The 23,499-nt window shown below is 38.9% G+C and overlaps 4 protein-coding genes across 4 annotated transcripts; 3 read left to right on the top strand and 1 right to left on the bottom strand.

Moving 5' to 3' along the window:
- Positions 1-2,700: 2,700 nt before the first annotated feature.
- On the top strand, positions 2,701-6,307 carry LOC137996086 (adenosine receptor A3-like). Its single transcript, XM_068841523.1, has 2 exons — positions 2,701-2,740; positions 5,307-6,307. Exons 1-2 carry the CDS (start codon positions 2,701-2,703, stop codon positions 6,305-6,307), a joined length of 1,041 nt encoding a protein of 346 aa, XP_068697624.1.
- A 3,058-nt stretch (positions 6,308-9,365) lies between these two features.
- Positions 9,366-10,875, top strand: LOC137996085 (histamine H2 receptor-like). Its single transcript, XM_068841522.1, has one exon. It carries the CDS (start codon positions 9,868-9,870, stop codon positions 10,873-10,875), a length of 1,008 nt encoding a protein of 335 aa, XP_068697623.1. The 5' UTR covers positions 9,366-9,867.
- Positions 10,876-16,524: 5,649 nt separating this feature from the next.
- Positions 16,525-19,029, top strand: LOC137994976 (uncharacterized). Its single transcript, XM_068840551.1, has 4 exons — positions 16,525-17,602; positions 18,273-18,332; positions 18,524-18,622; positions 18,754-19,029. Exons 1-4 carry the CDS (start codon positions 16,550-16,552, stop codon positions 18,808-18,810), a joined length of 1,269 nt encoding a protein of 422 aa, XP_068696652.1. The 5' UTR covers positions 16,525-16,549; the 3' UTR covers positions 18,811-19,029.
- Positions 19,030-19,815: 786 nt separating this feature from the next.
- On the bottom strand, positions 19,816-23,172 carry LOC137994974 (uncharacterized). Its single transcript, XM_068840550.1, has 4 exons — positions 22,607-23,172; positions 21,878-21,937; positions 21,244-21,333; positions 19,816-20,366 (listed from the first exon to the last, which is right to left on the bottom strand). The coding sequence occupies exons 1-4, from the start codon at positions 23,123-23,125 to the stop codon at positions 20,313-20,315; spliced, it is 723 nt and encodes a 240-aa protein (XP_068696651.1). The 5' UTR covers positions 23,126-23,172; the 3' UTR covers positions 19,816-20,312.
- Positions 23,173-23,499: the final 327 nt, after the last annotated feature.

The following is a 23,499-nucleotide window of genomic DNA, read 5'->3' as shown; positions in this document are numbered from 1 at the left end:
TAGAAATGCCTTCTGACACAAAGTTTTTGCGTGGCCTAAAAACATCCACTATTATTCGTTCCATTGAGTGCATGGAATGCAGGAAAAGCTACTGTTCTTGCTTGCCCAAGAGCCTGAACTATTGGCTGTAGCTTGATCTCCCTACCGTTGCGCCCTTTTCCTGTGACAAAAGAAACATTGGCACACAGGGCTGGGTACCTTAAAGCAAGAACAAAGACATCAATGTCGGGTCGGGGGAGTGGTCTTGGATCTTCACTGCATCATCCGATGTAGCATCAACTGCATGAAGTTTGACCTTTGTGTCTGCTTCTTCTTGGTTGCTGTGTAAGCATTGAACATCTTTGTGTGTCGTCTTGCATTTACTACCCCAAGCAACGACAAATCGCCTCCTAAAATCCTTCATTGCCTTGTCTGCGAGAAAGATGATGAGTTCCATCTTCGTCTTAGTGTGTGGCAGAAGCCTCTTCATTTCAACGTTTGAGATGTCAGTAGAATCTGTGATCCGATAGAAGACAGCGCCCTGGCCTCCTTGCCTGTTCTCTCTTTTTGCTTCTTTCAACGACATAGGTACGTCATACCTATCGAAAATCAGGCGAACCTCGTACTTCCTTCCATACGTTTGTCCGATTGTGTTGACGAAATGATCCGCTAGTTGGGCACAGCTCTTGATCCGATCTGGTTTGTCCAGGCACTGCAGCGCTCCCATAGTGTCAATAATGTTGACTTTCAAATCGAGTCCAGTGACATCTGTTGTGGTGCTGTCACCATTTCTTAGGCTCGATTACCAGCCGCTGTTTCGGGAAATGAGCCAGCGCTCACTCCCGAAATCTCAGCTGGACGCGTGAGGTGAGCTATTGTTAATATCCGCCAATCAGAAACTCGCCTGCACAAATCCGTCTGGCATAAATTATATGTTTTGGCTGCGAAGGTATTCTTTGACCCGGCCTGTTCGAGGTTTACAGTGCTTTTAAGGTAGGAAACATCCAAGACTGCGACAACGAAAAGTGTTCGAGATGCTGGAGAATGGGAATTGTGTCGTTTTCTACCGCCTGAGTTCGCAGACTTCACTGATTTTCCAGTTGGCGCCAAGGTCAAAATACGGCTTTCAAATCCATTGCTATTGCAATTTTCTCCTCATACTTCGCTAATGTAAGAGCAAGTAAAATTCCTCAAGATCAATTGAAAAGTTCGCACAGACGTTTTAAGCTTTGTTATGTAATTTCTGTTTTCTTTAAATCAGTGTTTTTGGGATGTCGAACGCTATTTCCCCGCAACTATTAACTTCGCATAAATTATATTTTGAAATTACGTCACAGACACAATCTATCGCTCACGAGTCCAGCCGTCTCTTCTCGGGGAGGATACCCGAACTCGAGTGAGCGGCGGAAATCGAGCCTAACCATTTCTCTGATCAGACGATCGCCATCTGGATGGGAGCTTCTCTAATATGACCATAAGCGCACTTTTAGCAGAGCATTTCAACATGGATCCATCCGCTTCAAACATCGACCGGGATACTAACGAGAATTCATCTAGTTCTATCGTCTCCTTGATGTCAATTGCAGGACGACTTCTGCAGACCATCATCATCCTGGCAAATAGAAACCGGTCATCCTGCAGCTCAATCAGCTTCTCCTTTGTCGACACATTGACCTTATTCGCGTTGCTCTTCAACGTATAAAGCTTTTGTTTCTTTATTGTCGTATCAAATAACGTCTGTCCTATGAGAGTCTGCTTGTACGAATCTTCCTTGAAGCTGTCAGGAATTACAACTTTGGTTACAAGGTTGAAGAGATCTGAGCTTTTATCAGCAAAAGAGTCGGTGAAGCTCTCAATAGTGTCCATCAACGCTTTGACATTCTTGTCTTCTCGGAACACTACAGCTGGATTGTGGCCGTGATGTCATTTTTGGATCTTGGAAGCTAAACCTGCCATATATTTTGCTTGATCTGCAATATTTGCCATTTCAGGCGCAATCCGTGCAGTTTGGTCAACCGTGATTCCAACCAGCCCTGCGTTTACTTCCATCGATCAATTGACATATCATTCATGTTCAAGTGCATGATCTGCACCAAGCGCACAGAATGGTACGCTAGAGTTCTTATCTACCACCCAGTTTCCTGAGAGAAACTCACTATAGACATCTGGATCGGTTGTTTGGTAGACAATTCATTTCTGCAAGATACAGTGGTATCATGGGCAAAGAAGTATTTGGTGATGTCCTGAAGAGATTGAAGGTGTAGTTTCCAGTCACCTGTACGCACGGCTCTGATAAACTGAAGCATCTCCATACAATGCGCATGAATTGTCACGTCACCACAAAACCTTGCTGCTGAACAGCCTTTAGCAATTTATAGTCTGCCTCCTTCAGTCCATAATTTGTTGCTTGGGTGCATGCATCAGTAACTTCTTTTGAGAGATCTGCGACGCCCCTTGAATCTTCTTGAGTGCTCTGAATAAATGCCTTCTGGTATAGCGCAAATAATGCTTGAAGTGTAACAACATGCCCCGTTTCACCCGGCATTGTTCCCGTCAAGTATCTGTTCCACTGTCGCCGGGCCGTAGATATCAGAATTTTTTCATGTGGACTTGGATTGTGCACAAACTGCTCGCTTTTCTCCTCTTGACATATCAAACGAAGGCTGTAGTTCACCACCTTTTTAGTCATGACTACAGCACTACATCTTCCGGAAGTTCAATATGGCGGATTGCTACTTTGATAACAAATGTCAGCTAACCAGTAGGAAGTGACTGTAGTGAGATCCCAGTACTCTTTCATTGTAATTAATGACACCGTGGCTATTCTAGTTACCGTACTTATGATATACGGGAGCCGGCTCCTGTATACATTTTTGCATACAACATGGTTTGGCCAGAACTTAATATGAATTTATCCTCTTATCAAGCGAACTTAGCAGTCTCGTTTCCATACCAGGTCAATCGTGTGACTCTCATCAAGGAAAAAAAAAAAACAGTTTAGAGTTATAGCAACTTTAACCAGCTTCAGGACTGACTACTTGGTATATCTCGTGAGTTAGACCACGATTTCCACTATACAGATTTAAAATTTTTACTCATAGCTTACCAGCCTCGATCTCATAATAGGTCTACTGGATTCAAGGTTGTCTCCTTAGTGCATTTGGAGAGTTTGGTTGGGATTCCTTGAACTGGAAATAAAGTTATGGCCTCTTGTAACGTTTTAGCCTCGTTTTCATGCAGGATCGCACAGGTAACTTTTTAAACCTCCATAAATATTCTCTTAATGCTTTTCAAAATTGTCAACAACATTTTTTGGGTTCCTTATGGTCCACTGAACATAACTAGACCAATAACTTGCCTTCTTCATAAAATGACCACGGAAATACATTAGCTCCCCGACTATGACAGTCAGTCCGGATACAATGAGCAAAGTTTTTAAAAGGAAAAAAAAATGGCTGTATGGCTGATTGTAAAAGTAGAGGAAGACAAACGAATCACGCACAAAATATGTGCGATATTCACCCGTAAATTTTTTTGAGGCGGAAAGGAAAACAGCAGTTTTTTTGCCAATAAGGAAACGGAAGATATCCTAGATTTTTTATTTACTTGCCAACTTTGTATTATTTTTTCTTAGTGGCATTGGCAAGTTGCCATGAAATGAGTTTTTACAATAACGAATGAATGAACGGCAAAAATGGTGTCTATTTTCATCGCGAAATCAGCCTAAATTCCCTATGACTTTTAGAACCTGTTTTATGCTCCGATTCCTTTATAGTTTCCTTGTTCTTGCAATAAAAACGAAAAACAACAACTGATGAAAGCGTATTCGATCTTCAAGTGACCGTTGAATAGCAATCTGAAGCGTTTGAAAAACATGCCAAAAAATTCAGGCTAGTTCATTTAAGTTTATCATGTTTCTCGCTGGCTTTAAACAATGTTTTATCATGAAACCCATTTCACAAGGAGGTGCTCTTGAGAAACCCCCACCACTTTATAGGCGTATACTCTGCCATACATGTGTGTGATCTTTTGAGACTTCGTTGATAAAATTCTACTACTACATTATTTTCTAATGTTGCTACCCTTGGTAGCTTTGTTTGCTTTGAAGCAGATTTTACATACAAAAAAATAAGTTTGCATTAAACCATGTGTATTCGAGGTGCTTAAAACTCAAATCTACTTTGACATCACTTTGCATCTAATTACCTATAAGGGCGGAAAACGTCTTTCCAACTTCGTTTAATTGGAAAACGCTTGATATATATATGATCAAGTTAATGATTTGTTTAGTCATAATTTGGCTAATCAAACGAAGAAATTTGTTGTTGATGAAGTAATCTGGACGCTTTTTGGCTATTTTATTTTTTTAAAATTTTATTTACTCTAATGAAAACAGCATACAACGGATGAAACGCCATGTTCAGCAATGTTCAGATATTTTGGGTTTTCTTGGGTTTTTCTTGGTGGGTGTTGCGGGAACAGTTGTTTTAGGCATTATGTTGTAATGTGGGTATTGTTCAGTGTCTTTAAATTAGCACGGAAAATATTTGACCAATAATAAATAGACATTGAGACAGCACCAACGTTGGCGACGCCTACGAAAACGTCAATGAAACATATTAGTGAATTTGCGCTGCTTCAAACATTATCGCCGTTATTCCATCTTGTTCTATCCGTCAAATTTAAAGATTCTTTTTTCCGAAGTTCGATTCTAAAACACGGAATCGAAGTTCAGGAAATTTAAAACAAAAAGTCGTTACAGCCTTGTTTTCACGTGCTCCACAAAACGTGAAAGTAGGCTTTTTCACATCGTAGGCAAGCAGTGGTTGCAAAGAAAAGTACCAAAGAGCGTGACGCACATGCCAAGTTGGTGCTTTGCTAGACCTATATCGCTTTTGGGACGACCTCATTGCAGTCGCTGTCGTCGTTGCATAAGCTCCTTATAATGTCTTCTTGAGTCATTTCGATCGTAATAAAAATATTAAATGCACCGAATGGTACGTTCGCACTGAGATCAAGGACGCTTTTTAATTAAAAATATTCTGGCCTGTATTTTTTGTCCAACTGGATTGGTGACTTTTAGCTGACGCCATTAAAATCATCTTTCTGTTAATACTGAGGAAATCTTTCCATGAAAGGTAAATTCTTTCTTAAGAAGACTATTTCCGACATTTGAGCTCTGTTGATTAACACCCACGAAAAAAGTAATCCTTTAAAGTAGATAAAAGTGAGTCACAGATCGTCAACCCAACAAAATCAGATAGTCCTACCTAGGCTACAGAGATATCCTTAGAAAAGCTCAACCAAAAAGGAGACATGAATTCAAGTACGTTCAGCCTCTGCAAATGCGGCGAGCACAGTTCGTGGATGCGATCCAGCGATTCCGCAAGGAACTCTCGATCATACTACTCCGGAAGCTTACGGCTGGCTTGTCTTTATCACCGTCGTCAACATCATTACTTGTCCACTTACAACTGTTTTGAATGCACTGGTCATAATCGCTGTTGCTACTAAACACCGATTGAATACCAACACTAACATTGCACTCGCCTGCTTGTCGACAACTGATCTGGCTATGGGAGTGATCGGCCAACCTCTTTCTATCTCTAAGATGATCGCAGAACTGCGAGGAAACACCTCTGGTACGTATTGTGTAAGAACACTGTTAGCGACAATCGCTTTGAGAGTATTAAGTAGTGCATCACTGTCCCACTTGACCATGATGAATGTGGAAAGGTACATTGCCATTAAACATGCCCTGAAGTACGAAACCATCGTCACAAAGAATCGCCTCATATGTTTATCCTCTCTCATGTGGATCGCAGAGTTATCATTAACAGTGCCTTTATCAGTGGTTGATGATAACCTTTACTTTAGAGTTGACAATTTTGTCATACCTTGTTGCATCGCCACTATTTTCTTCTGCCAAGTTTTGCTTTACCACGAAACAAGTCGGCATAAAAAACAAATCGCTAGCCAGCAAGTCTCGTTAGAAGCCAGGGAGAAATTTTTAAAGGAGAAAAAAGCATCTAAACTGACAGCAACGGTTCTGTTCTTTTTAATACTGTGTTATTTGCCCTTTATAGTAGCACGAGCTCTGGTATCAAATTATGTCATCAGTTCAGTGAATTTAGCGTACATAGCTCTTTTCACAGCCAGAGCTGCAGCAGTTCTCAACTCGTTGTTAAACCCAATTATTTTCTGTGTAAGAATTAAACAGTTTCGCATTGCTTTTATTCAACTGTTGTTTAAAAAAGACCACACGGAAGCTGAAAACATAGAGAAACGAGTTTTTGGAAGATTGAATCACGAGATACCGCTTCAGTAAGGCTCAACATGTATAGTTTCTGCATCTGCTTCGTGATCGGTGCACATATCACGTATCGCACTGACTGTTAAACCTTAGATGGATGCCCCCCTCCTCTTCCCCACCCCCGCATGAGCTTTTTCTGTTTTTTTCTCCTAGCGGATAAATTATTTCTACTTGAAGTTTTTAGTAGCTGTTCGTTTATCCCTTGCACATATTTTGAGACAAGTTTAATGATGGTCAGTTGTTATGGTTACGAACTATGACGTCATAAGTAGCACGAATCACGGCGGTCAAGCCAATTTTGGGTGCAAATACATGTCTGTCAACTTCTTTCAACAATAAAAGTAAATCTTACGGCTAATATCGATCATGGAAAGTGCTTGTTTATGTGTTTTTTTCATGTAAATCACAAGAAATTTTCATTTCTCGAGGTTTTAACCTGATTTCTGTTTCTTGGTAAAATCCAAGATGGCGGCCAAGGTGGCGACCATTGTTGGCGACGCCACATTCTACGGAAGGTCCTATCCATTAAGTGACAAAACTCCCAAGTGCCCGTGGTTCAAGGTTTGGACTCGGCCTTTGGAGAAGAAACACAGTCTCGAGAACTGAACACTTATGATAATAATTATAATGGAAGCTTTATTTGTCTTCGAATATAGTTGTAAATGTCTCTACGTATAGGCAATTAACAACTGGCTACTTGAAATTGAGTGATACACTTGTATACTGTATTTACAAATGAATTAAATAAAAAAAAAAATTTAAAGTTTTATTAAGTCTGGACTATCCCAAATCTTATTTCTACGACATAAGATAAAATATGTCGCTCTAATGGCTAGATTTATCATTTTTTTGATTATATGGTGTTGTTGCTTTTTGTCAATGCCAATGTCATTCATCATTTCTAAGAACGTAGAGCATTCGTTGGAGAAAACACCAAGGGAGCTATATAATAATAATAATAACTACTCCAGATACACAGGAGATTGATCTAGAACTAGAAGTCTTGGTCGCATGTAGGTAGTTTATCCTTCTGTAAATAGCGTTATCCTTTTGCAAATTTGACACTGAGTTTATAGCAAAAAGTATTTAAACATTTTATAACATTTACTCACACTTCTTTTGCTTTATTTTATCAGTTTATAATAATAAGAGTTGGTGTATTTTTTGCTGAAAATTTTTAAAAAAGATTGAGAATAATAATAATAGTAATAATAATCATTATCATTCGATGTATTTTGTCCTTTCTTTTCATTGGCCGAGAGCCCACCAGGTGACCTGCAAATAACTGCCTACAAATAAGTGTTTGGCTGCAAATAATATTCTGCTCATGCGCAGTTGACATCACGCTCTTGTGAAAAAATGGCAGATCGGTTCCTCGAGCTGTCAGAGAATGATTCGACATCTTTAGTTGATCGAAAGAACAGTGAGAATACTAACAAAGGAACAAAAGTTGCACTCAACGTATTTCGAGAGTATCTCAAAGGAAAGAAAGGTAGACGAAGAGGCACTCGTGTCATCGACGCGAAGGACAAGTTGGCGAATGCATATGTACTGAAGAGATTTTATGCTGAAGCCAGAAAAAAGAATGGCGAGCTTTACACCAAAGCTCCACTTGTCGGAATACGCTTTGAAAACTGACGTGAAATTCCCCAGCTTTGTTGATGCCAGGTGTTATCGAACGTTTGACTGTAAGTACAATTTGAAGTCTACAAATATAATTATGCTGAGAAGGAAACGAATTGATTGGTGCCATAACTCGACTCTGCAAAGCAGCGCGCGCTTACGGCTTCTCGGAAACAAAAACAACAACAAAAAAAAAAAAAACTCGGCGATCGAATGATAAAACAATTATTGACCTCGGTTATCGTAAATAATGTGATTTGTCAGTGTCTCGCAGATCAATTATTTGCCGCAGCCTTCGGCCTCGGCAAAAAATTGATCTGCTCGCCACTGACAAATCACATATTTTGCTCAACCTCGTCCAATAATTGTTAGGTTATTATAATAATTATAATAAAAACAATAATTATAATAATGATAAAGCTACCATACTCTATACTTCATTCTCTCTATATAAGTACACAAACTGTTATTTATTTATTTATTTGGTATTACTTTTTATTACCCCTGAACGTTTTTTTTTAACAGAATCTGTTACGAAAGCTTTTCAAAAATTCTTTGACATTTTTCTTTGATGTTCTGCTGTGCTTCTGAGTCCGTACACTTAGTGCAACTCTTAATGAAAAAAAATCACATACTTTTTCATTTATTTTTCATTTAGGACTATGAAGATGCCGTAAAATAACTGAATTAAAAAGAGGTTGCCTTAAATGAATTTGTTTTTCCAATGAAAAGCATTGGAAAGGAGATTTCTATGATATCAGTAACAATATCATTCCTGCATCCAAATAAACACTAAACATAAACATAATTATATTGACAATGAATGAGTAAGCACGTTAAGACCTAAACGGAAAACCTAATTTTAATTAGCATTCGCGCTTGATATATATTTTTCAAGTTAATGATTGTGTTTAGTGATAATTTGGCATAATTTGGCTAATCAAACGAAGAAATTTGTTGTTGGTGAAGTGTTCTGAACGCCTTTTGGCTATTCTAATTTGTTGTTGTTTTTATTTTCTCTAATGAAAACAGCATACAACGGATGAAACGCTATGTTCAGCAATGTTCAGATATTTTGGGTTTTCTTGGGTTTTTCTTGGTGGGTATTGTGGAAACAGTTTTTTTAGGCATTATGTTGTAATGTGGGTATTGTTCAGTGTCCTTAAATTAGCACGGAAAATATTTGACCAATAATAAATAGACATTGAGACAGCACCAACGTTGGCGACGGCTACGAAAACGTCAATGAAATATATTAGTGAATTTGCGCTGCTTCAAACATTATCGCCCTTATTCCATCTTGTTCTCCCAGTCAAATTTAAAGAATCTTTTTTCCGAAGTTCGATTCTAAAACACGGAATCGAAGTTCAGGAAATTTAAAACAAAAAGTCGTTACAGCCTTGTCTTCACGTGCTCCACAAAACGTGAAAGTAGGCTTTTTCACATCGTAGGCGTGCAGTGGTTGCAAAGAAAAGTACCAAAGAGCGTGACGCACATGCCAAGTTGGTGCTTTGCTAGACCTATATCGCTTTTGGGACGACCTCATTGCAGTCGCCGTCGTCGTTGCATAAGCTCCTTATAATGTCTTCTTGAGTCATTTCGATCGGAATAAAAATATTAAATGCACCGAATGGCACGTTCGCACTGAGATCAAGGACGCTTTTTAATTAAAAATATTCTGGCCTGTATTTTTTGTCCAACTGGATTGGTGACTTTTAGCTGATGCCATTAAAATCATCTTTCTGTTAATACTAAGGAAATCTTTCCATGAAAGGTAAAGTCTTTCTTAAGAAGACTATTTCCGACATTTGAGCTCTGATGATTAACACCCACGAAAAAAGTAATCCTTTAAAGTAGATAAAAGTGAGTCACTGATCGTCACCCCAACAAAATCAGATAGTCCTACCTAGGCTACAGAGACATCTTTAGAAAAGCTCAACCAAAAAGGAGATATGAATTCAAGTTCAGCCTCTGCAAATGCGGCGAGCACAGTTCGTGGATGCGATCCAGCGATTCCGCAAGGAACTCTCGATCATACTACTCCGGAAGCTTACTGCTGGCTTGTCTTTATCACCGTCGTCAACATCATTACTTGTCCACTTACAACTGTTTTGAATGCACTGGTCATAATCGCTGTTGCTACTAAACACCGATTGAATACCAACACTAACATTGCACTCGCCTGCTTGTCGACAACTGATCTGGCAATGGGAGTGATCGGCCAACCTCTTTCTATCTCTAAGATGATCGCAGAACTGCGAGGAAACACCTCTGGTACGTACTGTGTAAGAACGCTGTTAGCGACAATCGCTTTGAGAGTATTAAGTAGTGCATCACTGTCCCACTTGACCATGATGAATGTGGAAAGGTACATTGCCATTAAACATGCCCTGAAGTACGAAACCATCGTCACAAAGTATCGCCTCATATATTTATCCTCTCTCATGTGGATCGCAGAATTATCATTAACAGTGCCTTTATCAATAGTTGATGATAACCTTTACTTTAGAGTTGACAATTTTGTCATATCTTGTTGCATCGCCACTATTTTCTTCTGCCAATTTTTACTTTACCACGAAACAAGTCGGCATAAAAAACAAATCGCTAGCCAGCAAGTCTCGTTAGAAGCCAGGGAGAAATTTTTAAAGGAGAAAAAAGCATCTAAACTGACAGCAACGGTTCTGTTCTTTTTAATACTGTGTTATTTGCCCTTTATAGTAGCACGAGCTCTGGTATCAAATTATGTCATCAGTTCAGTGAATTTAGCGTACATAGCTCTTTTCACAGCCAGAGCTGCAGCAGTTCTCAACTCGTTGTTGAACCCAATTATTTTCTGTGTAAGAATTAAACAGTTTCGTATTGCTTTTATTCAACTGTTGTTTAAAAAAGACCACACGGAAGCTGAAAACATTGAGAAACGAGTTTTTGGAAGATTGAATCACGAGATACCGCTTCAGTAAGACTCAAGATGTATAATTTCTGCATTCTTCGTGATCGGTGCACATTTCACGTATCACACTGACTGTTAAACCTCGGACGGATGTCCCCTAGAGGATGTAAGATTAGTACTTAACTTTTTCAGTAGCTGTTCGTTCATCCCTCGCACACGTTTTGAGACAAGTTTAGTGATAATCAGTTGTTATGGTTACGAGCTATGACGTAAATAAGTAGCATGAATCACGGCGGTCAAGCCAATTGTGGGTACAAATAAGTGTTTTCCAACTTCTTTCAACAATAAAAGTTAATCTTACGACTAAAATCATGGAAAGTGCTTGCTCATGTGTGTTTTTTTTTTCATGTATTTATAAAGCAGAAGAAATTACCATTTGTCGAGGTTTTAACCTGATTTCTATTTCTTGGTAAAATCCAAGATGGCGGCCAAGGTGGCGACCATTGTTGGTGACGTCACAGACCTCCAGTAGCGCCACCACCCCAAAAATGTACCGCATCTTGTTAAGAAGATCAAAGGCTTTCCACTAAAGGTAAAGTCGTTTCAAAATCCTACGACATATAAAGAACTCCGGGAAGGGGTCCATCCGCCCCCTCCCCCCTCCCTTGTATCCCGGTGGGGGTATGAATTTGCGTGTATGTCCGAGGGTCAAATCGGGATGGCTTAACCAGGCTATCTTATACTGAGCCAGTGGTTGTTGTTGGGAACATAAGATAATCAATGAATACAGATTCTAATTAGGCTCAGAGAGACAGCCGCGTAGTTGACGGAAAATAAAAAAAATTGGAAAACCACATTTTACCTTGGAATGCGTTCCCTCTTTAAAAGCGAAGCTGTGCAAATTTACCAAAGGATTGTTAGAGGTTTAACTGCCACTTTTCAATTAAATTCACGGTGAAAACAGAGACAACTGTGTACTTCCTTCCCTCGGTATGCAGCTTCTGAAAATAGCGTCTAAAGTCGAGACTAAGGTCTACCTAAAACCTACGAACACGGGACTTCTGCCACGTCGATTGCGCCATAGACGACGGCTCAGCCGAAAACCACGCTTGATCGCGCGTATTGCTTTACATCGTCCTTTTGGTCGTAGATTTCCGAAGGTGACCGATTGAGACGAATTCTCTCTTGACTTAAATATCCGCAGCATCCTATTGACACTATCATCAGCTATTTTGTTGCTTGAAAGGCCGAAGACCAGCTACCGATGTCTGCTCCTTCAGATAGCCCTGGAGGTCGAATAGTTCTGCCCTTTAAAGGTCACGTTTTGGTGGACTTAGCTCGTAACCAGTAAAAAGGCCCTTGCCGCAAGATCCGCACAGGCATCCAACCAGATTTCGCTAAAAGGAAAATTCAGGTGAAGCTCAAGGTCCAAGAGATAAATCCCCCTTCTTGTAAACCAACAGTGCGATGCAATTTATAGTCTCCTTTGTTGGTAAACAACGTAAGGAAAAACACTACATTGTCCAAAAGACCTAGGCAATCACTTTTCTGTCATTAAGAAGTGCAAAAGCAAGTCCCATTATTTTGTGCTTGAAATGTTGCCAATTGGGGAACTCAGACACTGTTAATTAAGGCCAAATCGGACTCTACTCGAGCAAAACTATTTGCAAAACTTTGCATGTCTCAACCCATAGCCCCTTAGATAAAAGCAGGTAACTAGACCAGAATTTTTGTGGGGAAAATGGGTAAGGGATGAAGTACCCCTAATATGAACAGCAGGTCACTTTTCTCTACATATTGGTGTATTATGTTCAAAACTCAAGTGATTTCACTGCGAAGTTTTGAACATTTTGACGTCATTTCTATGATCGATATGGAATATTTTAACAGTATTAAACACTAAAAGCTTTTGACGTCCATTTCTGCGTTGTTTTTTCTTGGTCGCTGAATTCGCGCGCGCGAGAAAAAGAAACCAAATCGCAACACCATGAAGTCGTTTCCATCTTCTGTACTCTTATCGACTACAGTTTCGACCAATTAGCGCTCGAGAAAAAAAAATTCTGACAGTTCAATTGTCCAGACACTTTTGGAACTTGAAAACTGCGTCACGATAACACCAAAACGTCATTCGATTATATAGAGCGATTTTCGTATGACCTTGAAATGAAAACGCGCGAACAAAACAGAAACAACAAACGAACTGAAATAGAACGATTTTATTGGTTTATCGAAGGGATACAAACGTGCGCGGCTTTTGGTTGGTTGAGCGAACGCTCAGGTGAAAAAACTTCATGCCCAAGAACGTTCTAAAAATCAACCGATACTACGCTTTGACGTCATACTGCAACATGATTGCCCAATTGAACAATGCCTTCCCCTTATTAGGGTTTGCTTTGGCGGGAAAACGAAGAGGCCACGTTTTGATCTTTTTATCCACTGGCTGAACACTTACCGAAACTGTTTTTCAAAGTCATTCGGAAATCGCTATAACAACGTTTTCCTTTTGACTCTGTTTTAGTAACTGACTATTGAATTCTAAATCAAAACGAAGCTCATGTGCACAACAATTTAATTATTACTTTACGAGGGTAAAGTTGTGCATGATATTCACTTCAATTAACTTCGTTATAATTGTAGACTCAGAAAAGAGCTGCATCATTCTCTCGATAGCGATCTGCATTGTACATCAAGACATCAAAACTTTCAACTTAATTATTAAGGTAAGCTTTATGTCTGAGAGGCAGGAAATCTTCATATCCAAAACTGCAATATGCATTATGATTCTTCTAAAACTGAACAACCAAACTATTGCATGCAATGTTCTTTATCGCGATTCAAGTGACTCTTTGCTTGTGTTTTGGATGACTCTATAAACCGAAACATTATGTTGCGCAACAAAACGTTTGCTCCCGAGTTTTGCTCCTTCATATCAAACTGGTTTGATATGAGAGAGCAAGCTCCAGGGGCAAATCTGTTGCACGAGTCTGTTTCAGGAGCAAGCTCCCTGGTGTGTACTGAAATTTGCTTGCCATGAAATGACGTGTCTTCAATTGGCCAATCAAATTGGCTTATTTTTCTCATCCACAACTCATTGCGAACTCACTTTCAAAATGGCGGCCGAAGGCGTAGAGCAAGATTCTGTGCAGATAATTGACAATAAAAAAAGCGAAGCGAAGAAACTTCATGGAGTATCACAAATACAAGACTAGTAATATACCTCTACAGAGATAACCCTCTCCTCTACTCTACTCTTCATCGTGAAGCATCATCATCATTAAAAGAACCAGTTTTTGCTTTTTCAATCCAGAGCTGTTCGCCTTCCTGTTGGATTTATAACAACTAGTGCGATGACATTACCAGATCACTCATGATGAGGGGATTAGAATCCCGGAGGGGGAGGGAGAGGGGGGAAGGGGGAGGTACTCAACAAAGTTTGATATGGGTATGATCCGCACAAATGGTCAGCGTTCAAGGTCATGATTTTTGATCATTCACATTCAGAAACGTTAGCCGTTTTAATTTAAATACTATACGGTGTTTTAATATTCATTGAAGCGCATGCAGTCATTTGCAATTACTACTGATCAACTATGTATAATCAAAATTAATCAACTGAATACCACAAATCTATCAAGTGAGGTGACCCAGACCACGTCCTTGTATTTACGCACAAATTCTTTGCTTTGATTTCGTAGACAATAAACTTTAACAGTGCCTCTAATAACGGTAACCCGTTGATGAATTTTCCCACCGATCTTTATACTCACGCATTGAACCCTGGAAGCGGTATCAAGTTATTTTATATTCCAGAAACTCGTTTTTAATGTCGCCAGCTTCTGTACTGCTTTTTCCAAACGGGCGTTGAACGAACGCAACTCGAAACTTTCACGGTCGTAGATCGAAGTCTTCAAAAGATTGAATCTACATAAACTTTAATTTGTTGACTGGGATTAACAAGTATAATAAATTGTTAATAAGCCTCTCGCGTGTTTCAAAGGTTGTCAAAACATGCCATTTTCGGAATTTGATCTCTCAATGAAAAGCTTAAATTGCAAAGACCTAACATACCATTCGGTTTCGCATTCTGAATCTGCTAAATAAAACGGAACTACGCACATAGAGAGACAAAGTCGACAGGAATGTGAAGACAGGAGTTTGAAATGATTTTCTAATTTTTCAAACAAAATTGTTGTGAAAACTGTCACAGGGGCCGCAGAGTACTTTTGAAAGTAGGGGGCTAGGTTTTGGTATTGTTCACGGAAGTGTGAGGGGAGGGGGAAAACGTTTAGGAGAAAACACCGTAGAAAAAAAGAAAAAAAGTGCAAGGGGGGGGGGGGGATATATATATATATAGTCCCCCAGGCCCTCCCTCTTCACGGCCCCTGAGACAACAGCAGTACTCAAGTCAAAATGAAAATATAAGGGTTGTAAATTGCTACTCGATCGAAATGATTCAAATAACTTTCAAAACAGATATTGGAGGGTTTTTTTTACCCTTTTGTCACATTTTCATTTAATTTGTGAAAGAAATAAAGTTAGTGCAGTAAGGTTTCAGCTTTTGTCTCAGGTTTACCAGTTTAATGAATTAAAAAAGAAAAAGAAAACGAAAAAACAACCCAAGCACCCAGTTTTTCCGGGCAGTATTATAATTCCATCATTACAATTATAGACTACATCTTATAAAAACGTTCTTGCATGAACTCGACCACTGAATTTGTAACTGAAGTAATCTTTCTTGAACTCGTATTACCTCAAACGGTATGCGATGATTAATTAAATAAATTAATAAGATGAAAGTTGGTAACTGGCAAAGACAGTGATGAAAAATATGCCAAAATCAGCAGACGTCCTTTTTAGTTGTTATAACAGGAAAATTAACTATTCAAATGCTTTCTATTCCAAACAGTGGAGTTACGAAACTCTACCTTGTAAAATGAAATAATAAGCATCTTCAAAGGCCTAGTAAATAAAACTTTAATAAGTGAGAGAAACGTTAACTCATTAGAAATTAGGGGATCTTTTCAGGATTGATTTTAACAAAATTGTTTCACTGGTGTTCTAAGAGGATATTGTCAAATCAAACATTTTTTTCTTAACAAGAAATGGAGGGCCAGGGAATCTTTCTAATTTTTGTGATTAGTGTTCGTCTCCTCGTGCCTTTCTGTTCAAAGCCGGGGTATTAAATATTGTATGTTAATAAAATATGAAAAGAAAAAAAATAAAGAATAATTACTGAAAACAGCAGCTGTGCTTTCCCATGTTATTGAAGATCATAGGAGTTGTTTCTGTGAATTGACATTCGTTTGAAGAATAATTTCAAACTGACGGATGCACCCCACTAGCACCAATCAAAAAGGCACGTTGAAAAATAACCCTGATCGAGATTTCTTAATTTTTCAAATATGACTTTTGAAAATTCGAATGCTCTACCTCTACGATTGTAGAGGGACTTTGAACCCATTGGAATAAGACTGGATGCACTTCATTGTTGTTATCGATTTTGGATTTTTTTTATATTGTAGCACAGAGATCGGTTAAAAAATAGAAATGATATAGTGTATTGAGTGCGGATTGTATGTATGAAATATTACATACCCAAAGAAAAACAACCCAGCTCATTTATTACCACATTAAAAATTAATAGCAAGAGAGACTAATTTAGAGAAGATTATTAAAATTTGAGTCAGTGTGCTCTCTTTTGGATCGGGAAATAGCTTAATTTAGAGGTTGAAGGATAAGTAGCCATGTCTTCTCAAGTGATGCCTCTAGAATTCGTTTTTCAAAAGGCTAAGGCAATGCCAGACGAAACTGAAGACCACGCATCATTGGGCGTTGGATGCATTGTTGAGTCCAAGCGATCGGAGCAGAATGGCAACGATGAGCTTCTTCGTACTACTGAAGACGTATATAGTCTTCTGTTGAAAATTATGAAATTGTTTGGAGCTTACTTTGGTGATACAAACTTCAGCCGCTTTTCTAGTGACTTTCCTGGTCAGTCTACATCTAGCAAAAAACAGGGCTACGTTTTCGCGTTTTACAGTTGCTTGGTAGTTGCTGGTTTGTGGTTCAATTTTGCTATACCTTTGGCGAGTATGTTCCATGAAGGTCCCATGTATCTCTTTTTATTCTTTGATATGTGGTGTCTATTGGCAGCATTAAACGGAACGGTCTGTTTGATTGTACTTCCTCTGACAGCCACAAGAAAGTCCCGTTTCGAAAAATTCATTTCCAACTTACGCTTAATCCACACGGGGAGTGTTAACTTGCAAAATGTGAAGTCGAAGACGCGGACATATTTGATCATATTCTGTTTCTTTATCGTGGTAGTTGGTGTAGCAGGTATTATCATTCTAGATCAAGTTGTGTTCATGAACGCCGGTACTTTCAAGCCCTGGAATGTCTGGATTGGCTTTAGAATAATAAATAACCTGTTTCTGTTCATTGGCATTGCGTTTTGGTTGTTACCAATAGTATTTTACTGCATTACATGCTTAATACTCGAGGCATTATTTGATGATCTGCACATGAGAAAGTTATCATTAGACCTCTCAGAGTTGAGGGATGAACACCACAAACTATGCAGGGTTGTTGAACTCGCCGACAGCCTACTTTCACCTCTCCTCTTCATGGTTGTTGGGTTGTGCATTCCGTTCATCTGTTTTGCTCTTTATCACATTGTTAACTTACCAGAGAGTGAAAGGCCCCTCGTGTTCCTACTTAATACGCTGATATGGCTTTTTAGCTCATCAGCCCTCTTGGCTGTTGTCATGGTTTTCGGATCAAAGGTGAATGATAAGGTAAGACATTAGAAAAAAAGTCCACATTTACTATGTTCAGAATACAAGGTTCTAAATACTCTCTGCGTCGACTTCATACGGTGGTGTTCTTCTCTTGAATTCAAGATGGCAGATTTATTTTTATTAATTAACAGTAGGAAATTAAGAATACCCACAACCATACTCACGAAACAAGGCTCAAAACCTCACTCTATACACAATTTATTCTTCTCTTGAACTGAAAATGCCTTATATAAGTTCCCCCGACAAAGAAGAGGGAATCTCTTCTTGACAAAAGTTATTAAATCTTTAACTCCATCTAAATGCAGTGAAGCATTGCAATTGAGAATCAAAATTCCAGGGAAGGATATTGAATGCACTGCTGAGAGTACCAATAATGTTGTCCAACATTCACCGCCAACAAACTTTTTTCAGTGCACCACGTCGTTCGTCATGATCATCTGATGCTTAGAGAATAAGGACATCAGGGAAACAAGGCATCTCTTTTGGGAAGAAATCACTGCAACCGCAGCCTCAAACTCCATCTAAACGTTGCTAAGCATTGTAATGTCGGCACTTTTTCTATTGCACACTGTCATCGAACACAGACCTCAAAGCAAATTTTATGCCCCACATCCTCCGACATGGTCATAAGGTCAACTTGTTTTCTCACGTTTAGTTTTTGTTTCAGGTCCATAGCATTCAAAGGTTCTCCAGCACATGGGCAAGTACAACATCGGACCAGAAAAAGGTACTATTTGAGCGATCAAAATACAAACTATGAAATGTCATACTTGGACACCCTCTACTCCTGCAAAACATCCTAAATCGGTTTATTCGTGATCAACCCCGCCCTATGATGGTGTCTATTTGATATAAATATTTGTATCCAGTTCAAAAACAAACATTCATTTAATTCTTGCTTTGTTTTTACCATCACAGTTACTGATGTTTATGATGTATACCATGGACCTGCAAGCGGAAAACAAGGGTCTTTCAATCGGAGGTTTAACTGTGATAACAAAGTCGTTATTTTTAACGGTAAGTTGTTAAATTTAAGATTCATCAAGAGAGGCATCCTCTCATAGGATTCATATTGTTATAAATTCATTTGGTAACATTTACTTTCAAATTGTTGGGTGCACCTATCTACTTTTTCTTCCTTTTTTCAGGTCGTTGGAGTCATTATTTCATACTTTGCTGTTATGTTGTCCCTACCGAGCAAATAAAGAAACCAAGAAGCTGCTGATTTTACCAGCTTATGAATGCATTAACCATTTGAATTTCGCGGTCGCCGCCAATGTAATAAATAATGCATACTTAATATAATAATACACATCATTAAATTTTCAATTTCGGCCAGTGCATTTCTAGCTTCCTTATTGGCTCACTCAATCTCGGTTATCAGCTCATATACCGTAATGACCTTATGTCGTCGGTCGTTTTGTAAAAATGGAGACAACCTCCTGCATGCCGTTGTGTAAGTAGAACATTTCAGAAATGTAGGAAATTTTAATAAAACAGTTATTCCGTTCGCGCTTATTTGATACGGGACTGGTCGCAACGCGCCTTGTTGGCTATTTACCACCTCATATCCAACGCGCGCTCATGGAATAATTGTTAAATATTCATTGCTACGTTTGACAACAGAAGCTTTTGGAGTCAAGTGGGATCGAATGGCAATATTTCAAACACCTATGGAGGCCTCGGAAAACAGGACAAAAATAGCTACGTGAGGCGATTCAATTTTTTTCCTTGTTATTTCATATACGGTCACAGAAAATGTTATCTGAAAAACAAAAGTGGACTTTTTCCTTACAGACTAGCTATAATTATGCAAGCATTTATTACCTTTTTTAGAAACAAGAGCAAGGTTCAAAATGCAATTTCTTTTGATATTTTATTTTGGCATAAGCTTTCAAAAACACCCACCCTTTCAAGTATTTTAAAAGGGGACACAGTCAGTCTGTTAACACATTATTTTACAATTAGTCATTTCCTTTATCTGTGAAACGAGGTATCTGTTTTACTATTGCTTTCACAATGAATTTTTGCAAGGAGTAAACTGACTATTCCTACTCAAAAAACGGAACGAATATTTTTGCTTTTGATGTCATTATTGGAGCGATTTCTTTCCTCTCAAATATATATTTTTCAAGCGAGCAGTACCTAAAGGAACTTTTCTGGCCGAAATTCTATTCTTTGGTGAAAATACGCACCATTCCTTAGAAAATTTGCCTCTTCCACAAACTCTACCTTAGTGAAAAGAGTGAGGCACTATATGTGAGGGGAGCTATGTTTATTTTATCATCATTGCTGCACCTCCAAAAGAGTTGAACACTCTCATCAATCCAATGCTGTTTACATAAGCCGCAGCTATCCCTGACCTTACTTAACGTCGATAACTCGTAACAGGAATTCAACTGACAAACCTGAGGTCGACGGTGCGCGCTCATTTTACTCCCCCCTCTCCATCCGTACTCCGTTTTACGGGTATTTCAACCGACTTAAGCTACACTGAAAGGACCTCTTGCACCAAGGCTGCACACTAACCTACTGTGCCATCGTTGATGGAATGATAGAAGTTAAAATGGTCCCATCAAAACTTCCAAATTTCTTTACTAAGAGGATCATTTCCGTGAAACCTCACTACCACTAAAACATTAGAAAGTTTAGTAATACAAAAATCCATTTTCTTAACGGTTCAGTCAACTTGAACAGCTTTTATTCTTCAGCTTGGCAGTGAAAGCATAACTGTATAATAGGACACGATGACTCCAGCAATCTGCAGACAAATAGATGCCAAAGATTAGAGCAATCTGTCCTATTACTAGTATTACCACTCCTGAACAAAACACAGTTCAAGAGTTGTTGAGTTTATCTCTGGTGGATGTATATAATTGTTATTGAAAGGTCTAAGGCTACATAGTTAAATTAGGGTTTCTTGTAAATGCACTAAAGGAGATAATAAATGTTTAACCCGATAAAGATTAAAGACTGTGGTGTATCGCTTGTATTTTTCAATAATGACCCGGGGAAATGACTTCGGAAAATAAAATCAAACAATCCTAATAGGAATCGAACCTGGACGAAGTTATTTATCCATCTACTACATGCTACTCAGCTCTAAAATAGAGAATCGATCGTACGAGCGTAGCGAGGCCATTGTATGAAACTAAGTCTAGTGCCAGTCAGCTGTCGCATTGAAGTCCGGCCCCATCGAATACTTTCATGGCAAAACAGTCAAATGAACACCGGAAAAAGCTATGGAAATTTATGGTAAGATAGAGAGAATATCAAAGATAATCAGCCAGTACGAAACATTTTTGCTCTTCTTAATTTTGTGAGCACAAAGAACAAGCCTTGAGCGTGGTCCTTGAAGAACACTAATGACGAGGTGCAATTTGTTGGAAATTTAATTCTGTTTTCAGTTTATGTACTCGTGAGCAGAGAAACCTGGTGACGGACGAAAACAGCTGTATGAACTTGCTTGTTTTTTTTTTTTACCACTATGGACCACGTCGCTTTCCTTAACTTACAACTTACCGCAAAAGGTAAAGCCACGATTCATTGCCGCTTTATTGGAGACTTTCAGATAAGCGATACTTGTTCCGTCAACATTGTCATCATGCATGCAGAGGAATCAGTTAATATATACAAACCGTTAAGCAAAGATTTTTGGTGATCACGACCAGTCCTCCAATGGATAGGCCCTTTGGTTCCGCATTGAGATAAAACATAAATGCCAGCAACTGTCAGTGTAAAACAGTAAAGTTAACATTTCCTTTTTTCCGATTTTTATCGTTAATAAAATAACAGTAAATAATATAAGTTGTGGCACACTTTGGCCTCACTCAAAAGAGCGATTAATGGCATTCGGAAGTCCGGTTTTTGACCTAAAATGGCATCCAGTGCTGAAAACTCCAAAATACTTGCCTCATGATGCCATTGCCGCATCTTAATTGTGTCCCCGAAATACCTGTGCACCGACCCAATTTAAGCGACACCCGACTTTTCGATGAATGTGTTTTCATCAGTGTTTTTCGTTTTTATCCGATGAGCGGATTTTGTTTTTCTTAAGTTGTTGTTGTTGTTGTTTTTTTTTTTCAAACTACAACCTGAAATTTCTTCCAGTATACATTGTAAAACAGGGGTTTTATGGCAATGAGTGTAATTGGAAAAAATGCGGTGAGATCCATCAAAGAACTGAATAAGTTCCAGACATGACGATCATGCCTTGCCATTTCTGTCTTGCTTGTATCTATAGGAAGCTTTGGTAAACCACTAGATTCTCACCTTCACTTGATCCTGATCAGAAACGTTGGTATTCTCCAAGATTGTTTGAAAACTATGAATCTGTGAAAGAAATCTGAAATTTACTATCCATTCCCAGTTACATAAAATATTTCTTTAGGTTTGGTTTCAAAACGCGAACGGTTTAGCAAAATCCTATATAGCTTGATTGAAGGACCTAAAAGGTAAAACCAATCACGTTGTTTGCTTGTCTAACCACTTTGACCTTAGTTTTAGCGTCAAAGTAATTTTTCTCTTTAGTTTATAATTATAACCTTCGCAAGGCTTGCCCTGCCCATTTTTTTGTCTGTCACATTGCCTACTTCAGAAGGGTGCATTTGTCAGTTATAAAGTACAAAGAGACTCGTTTACCGAAAATGATGTTCTCGCCTGTGTTCCAAAGATTTGTCACAACTCCGCTCAGCTTGTTAAAAATGCCCGCCCGCCCCTAAACGACTTAAATCTAGCTTTCCGAATCTTCCACCATGATTTACTCCTCTTATGTACACACGTAACATAACAAAATAAACAAAACAATGTCAATCATCTTTTCGCAAATATACATACACCAGTCCACTAATCTTAAGCATTGTAGCAGTTGTCATAAACTGGGTAATAGTTGGCATGGTAGGAACTTTAGTTGTTTTTTAAGTCAAATTGTTTTTTTTGTTGGTTCGCCTTTTTTTTCGTTTCGGATAGGAACCTCCCCAAAGCTGCTACATCGCTGCTTACCTTTGCATTTACCCTTGATCCAAACACCAGGATCACAGCCACAGTCACTGCTGATAGTAAAAGCCAATACAGAGTTCCGGTCATGTAATACACTTCATCAAAATAAGGCTCAGTATTCATCAAATCAGGAGGATGTACAGAAATGTAGAAACAAAAGCAGGTTAACGGGATGTGAGCGGCCACTTGAACAAGAAAAAGAGGTGATAACATTTTGCTTGCGAGTTCAGAAATGCCACAAAGTCTCCGATGTTCTTCTTTCAGCGCCGCCAAATCAAGTTGCCAAGCTTGAGCGTCGCTAGATAATACTCTTTTAGAGAATTCTTCAAACAAGTGCTCGACCACTGAGCAGGTAAAGCAGATGAAGGCCACGGGAAGAAGCCAGGCTCCAAATAAAAAGGTAAGGATGGTTATGATGTTGAACGCTGTAAATCCGTACCAGTTCTTCCAAGGCTGAAACGTTCCAACATAAATTCCCCGAACAAACAGTAATGTAAATATATTCGATGTTACCGACATCATCCAGACTGCACAAGCTGCAATTAGACTTTTGATTGAACGTGACTTTAATTTTCCCAAATCAATCTTTAACTCCATCAAGTTTTGAAGGAACTTTTTAAAACGTGATGGCTTTCCTTCTGTTAACGGAAGGACGGCAAGGCAAACAGTTGCACTGATAGCAGTTTGGAGCCCCCATATGAGATTGGTAAGTAATATAAAGAGAACGATAGCGTTTTCGATCCCTTCGAAACAGAGGCTGACGAAAACCATGACGACATTGAGCCAAAGATATGTCACACTCACAATACACTGCAAGAAAGAAAACGAAATCGTTCTATAGCGCTGCGCAGAAGCCACTTCCTCAAGCTTTTCCAACGAGGTGTCTCCAAAATACA

Source organism: Montipora foliosa, chromosome 3 (genome assembly GCF_036669935.1).
Source record: "Montipora foliosa isolate CH-2021 chromosome 3, ASM3666993v2, whole genome shotgun sequence".
In the NCBI taxonomy this organism is placed as follows: Eukaryota; Metazoa; Cnidaria; class Anthozoa; order Scleractinia; family Acroporidae; genus Montipora; species Montipora foliosa.
This window is presented reverse-complemented; position numbering and strand designations above follow the sequence as displayed.

What these genes read in the sequence shown, in the direction of transcription:
- LOC137996086 (XM_068841523.1), top strand. Translation starts at nt 2,701, where the DNA reads ATGGCGGATTGCTACTTTGATAACAAATGTCAGCTAACCA. An exon ending in TAACAAATGTCAGCTAACCA is followed by an intron (nt 2,741 to 5,306) that starts GTAGGAAGTGAC and finishes CATGAATTCAAG; the next exon opens with TACGTTCAGCCTCTGCAAAT.
- LOC137996085 (XM_068841522.1), top strand. Translation starts at nt 9,868, where the DNA reads ATGAATTCAAGTTCAGCCTCTGCAAATGCGGCGAGCACAGTTCGTGGA.
- LOC137994976 (XM_068840551.1), top strand. Translation starts at nt 16,550, where the DNA reads ATGTCTTCTCAAGTGATGCCTCTAGAATTCGTTTTTCAAAAGGCTAAG. An exon ending in GATCAAAGGTGAATGATAAG is followed by an intron (nt 17,603 to 18,272) that starts GTAAGACATTAG and finishes TTTTTGTTTCAG; the next exon opens with GTCCATAGCATTCAAAGGTT. An exon ending in CAACATCGGACCAGAAAAAG is followed by an intron (nt 18,333 to 18,523) that starts GTACTATTTGAG and finishes TTACCATCACAG; the next exon opens with TTACTGATGTTTATGATGTA.
- LOC137994974 (XM_068840550.1), bottom strand. Translation starts at nt 23,125, where the DNA reads ATGATGTCGGTAACATCGAATATATTTACATTACTGTTTGTTCGGGGA. An exon ending in GATCAAGGGTAAATGCAAAG is followed by an intron (nt 21,938 to 22,606) that starts GTAAGCAGCGAT and finishes TTTCTTTCACAG; the next exon opens with ATTCATAGTTTTCAAACAAT. An exon ending in CTGATCAGGATCAAGTGAAG is followed by an intron (nt 21,334 to 21,877) that starts GTGAGAATCTAG and finishes TTACACTGACAG; the next exon opens with TTGCTGGCATTTATGTTTTA.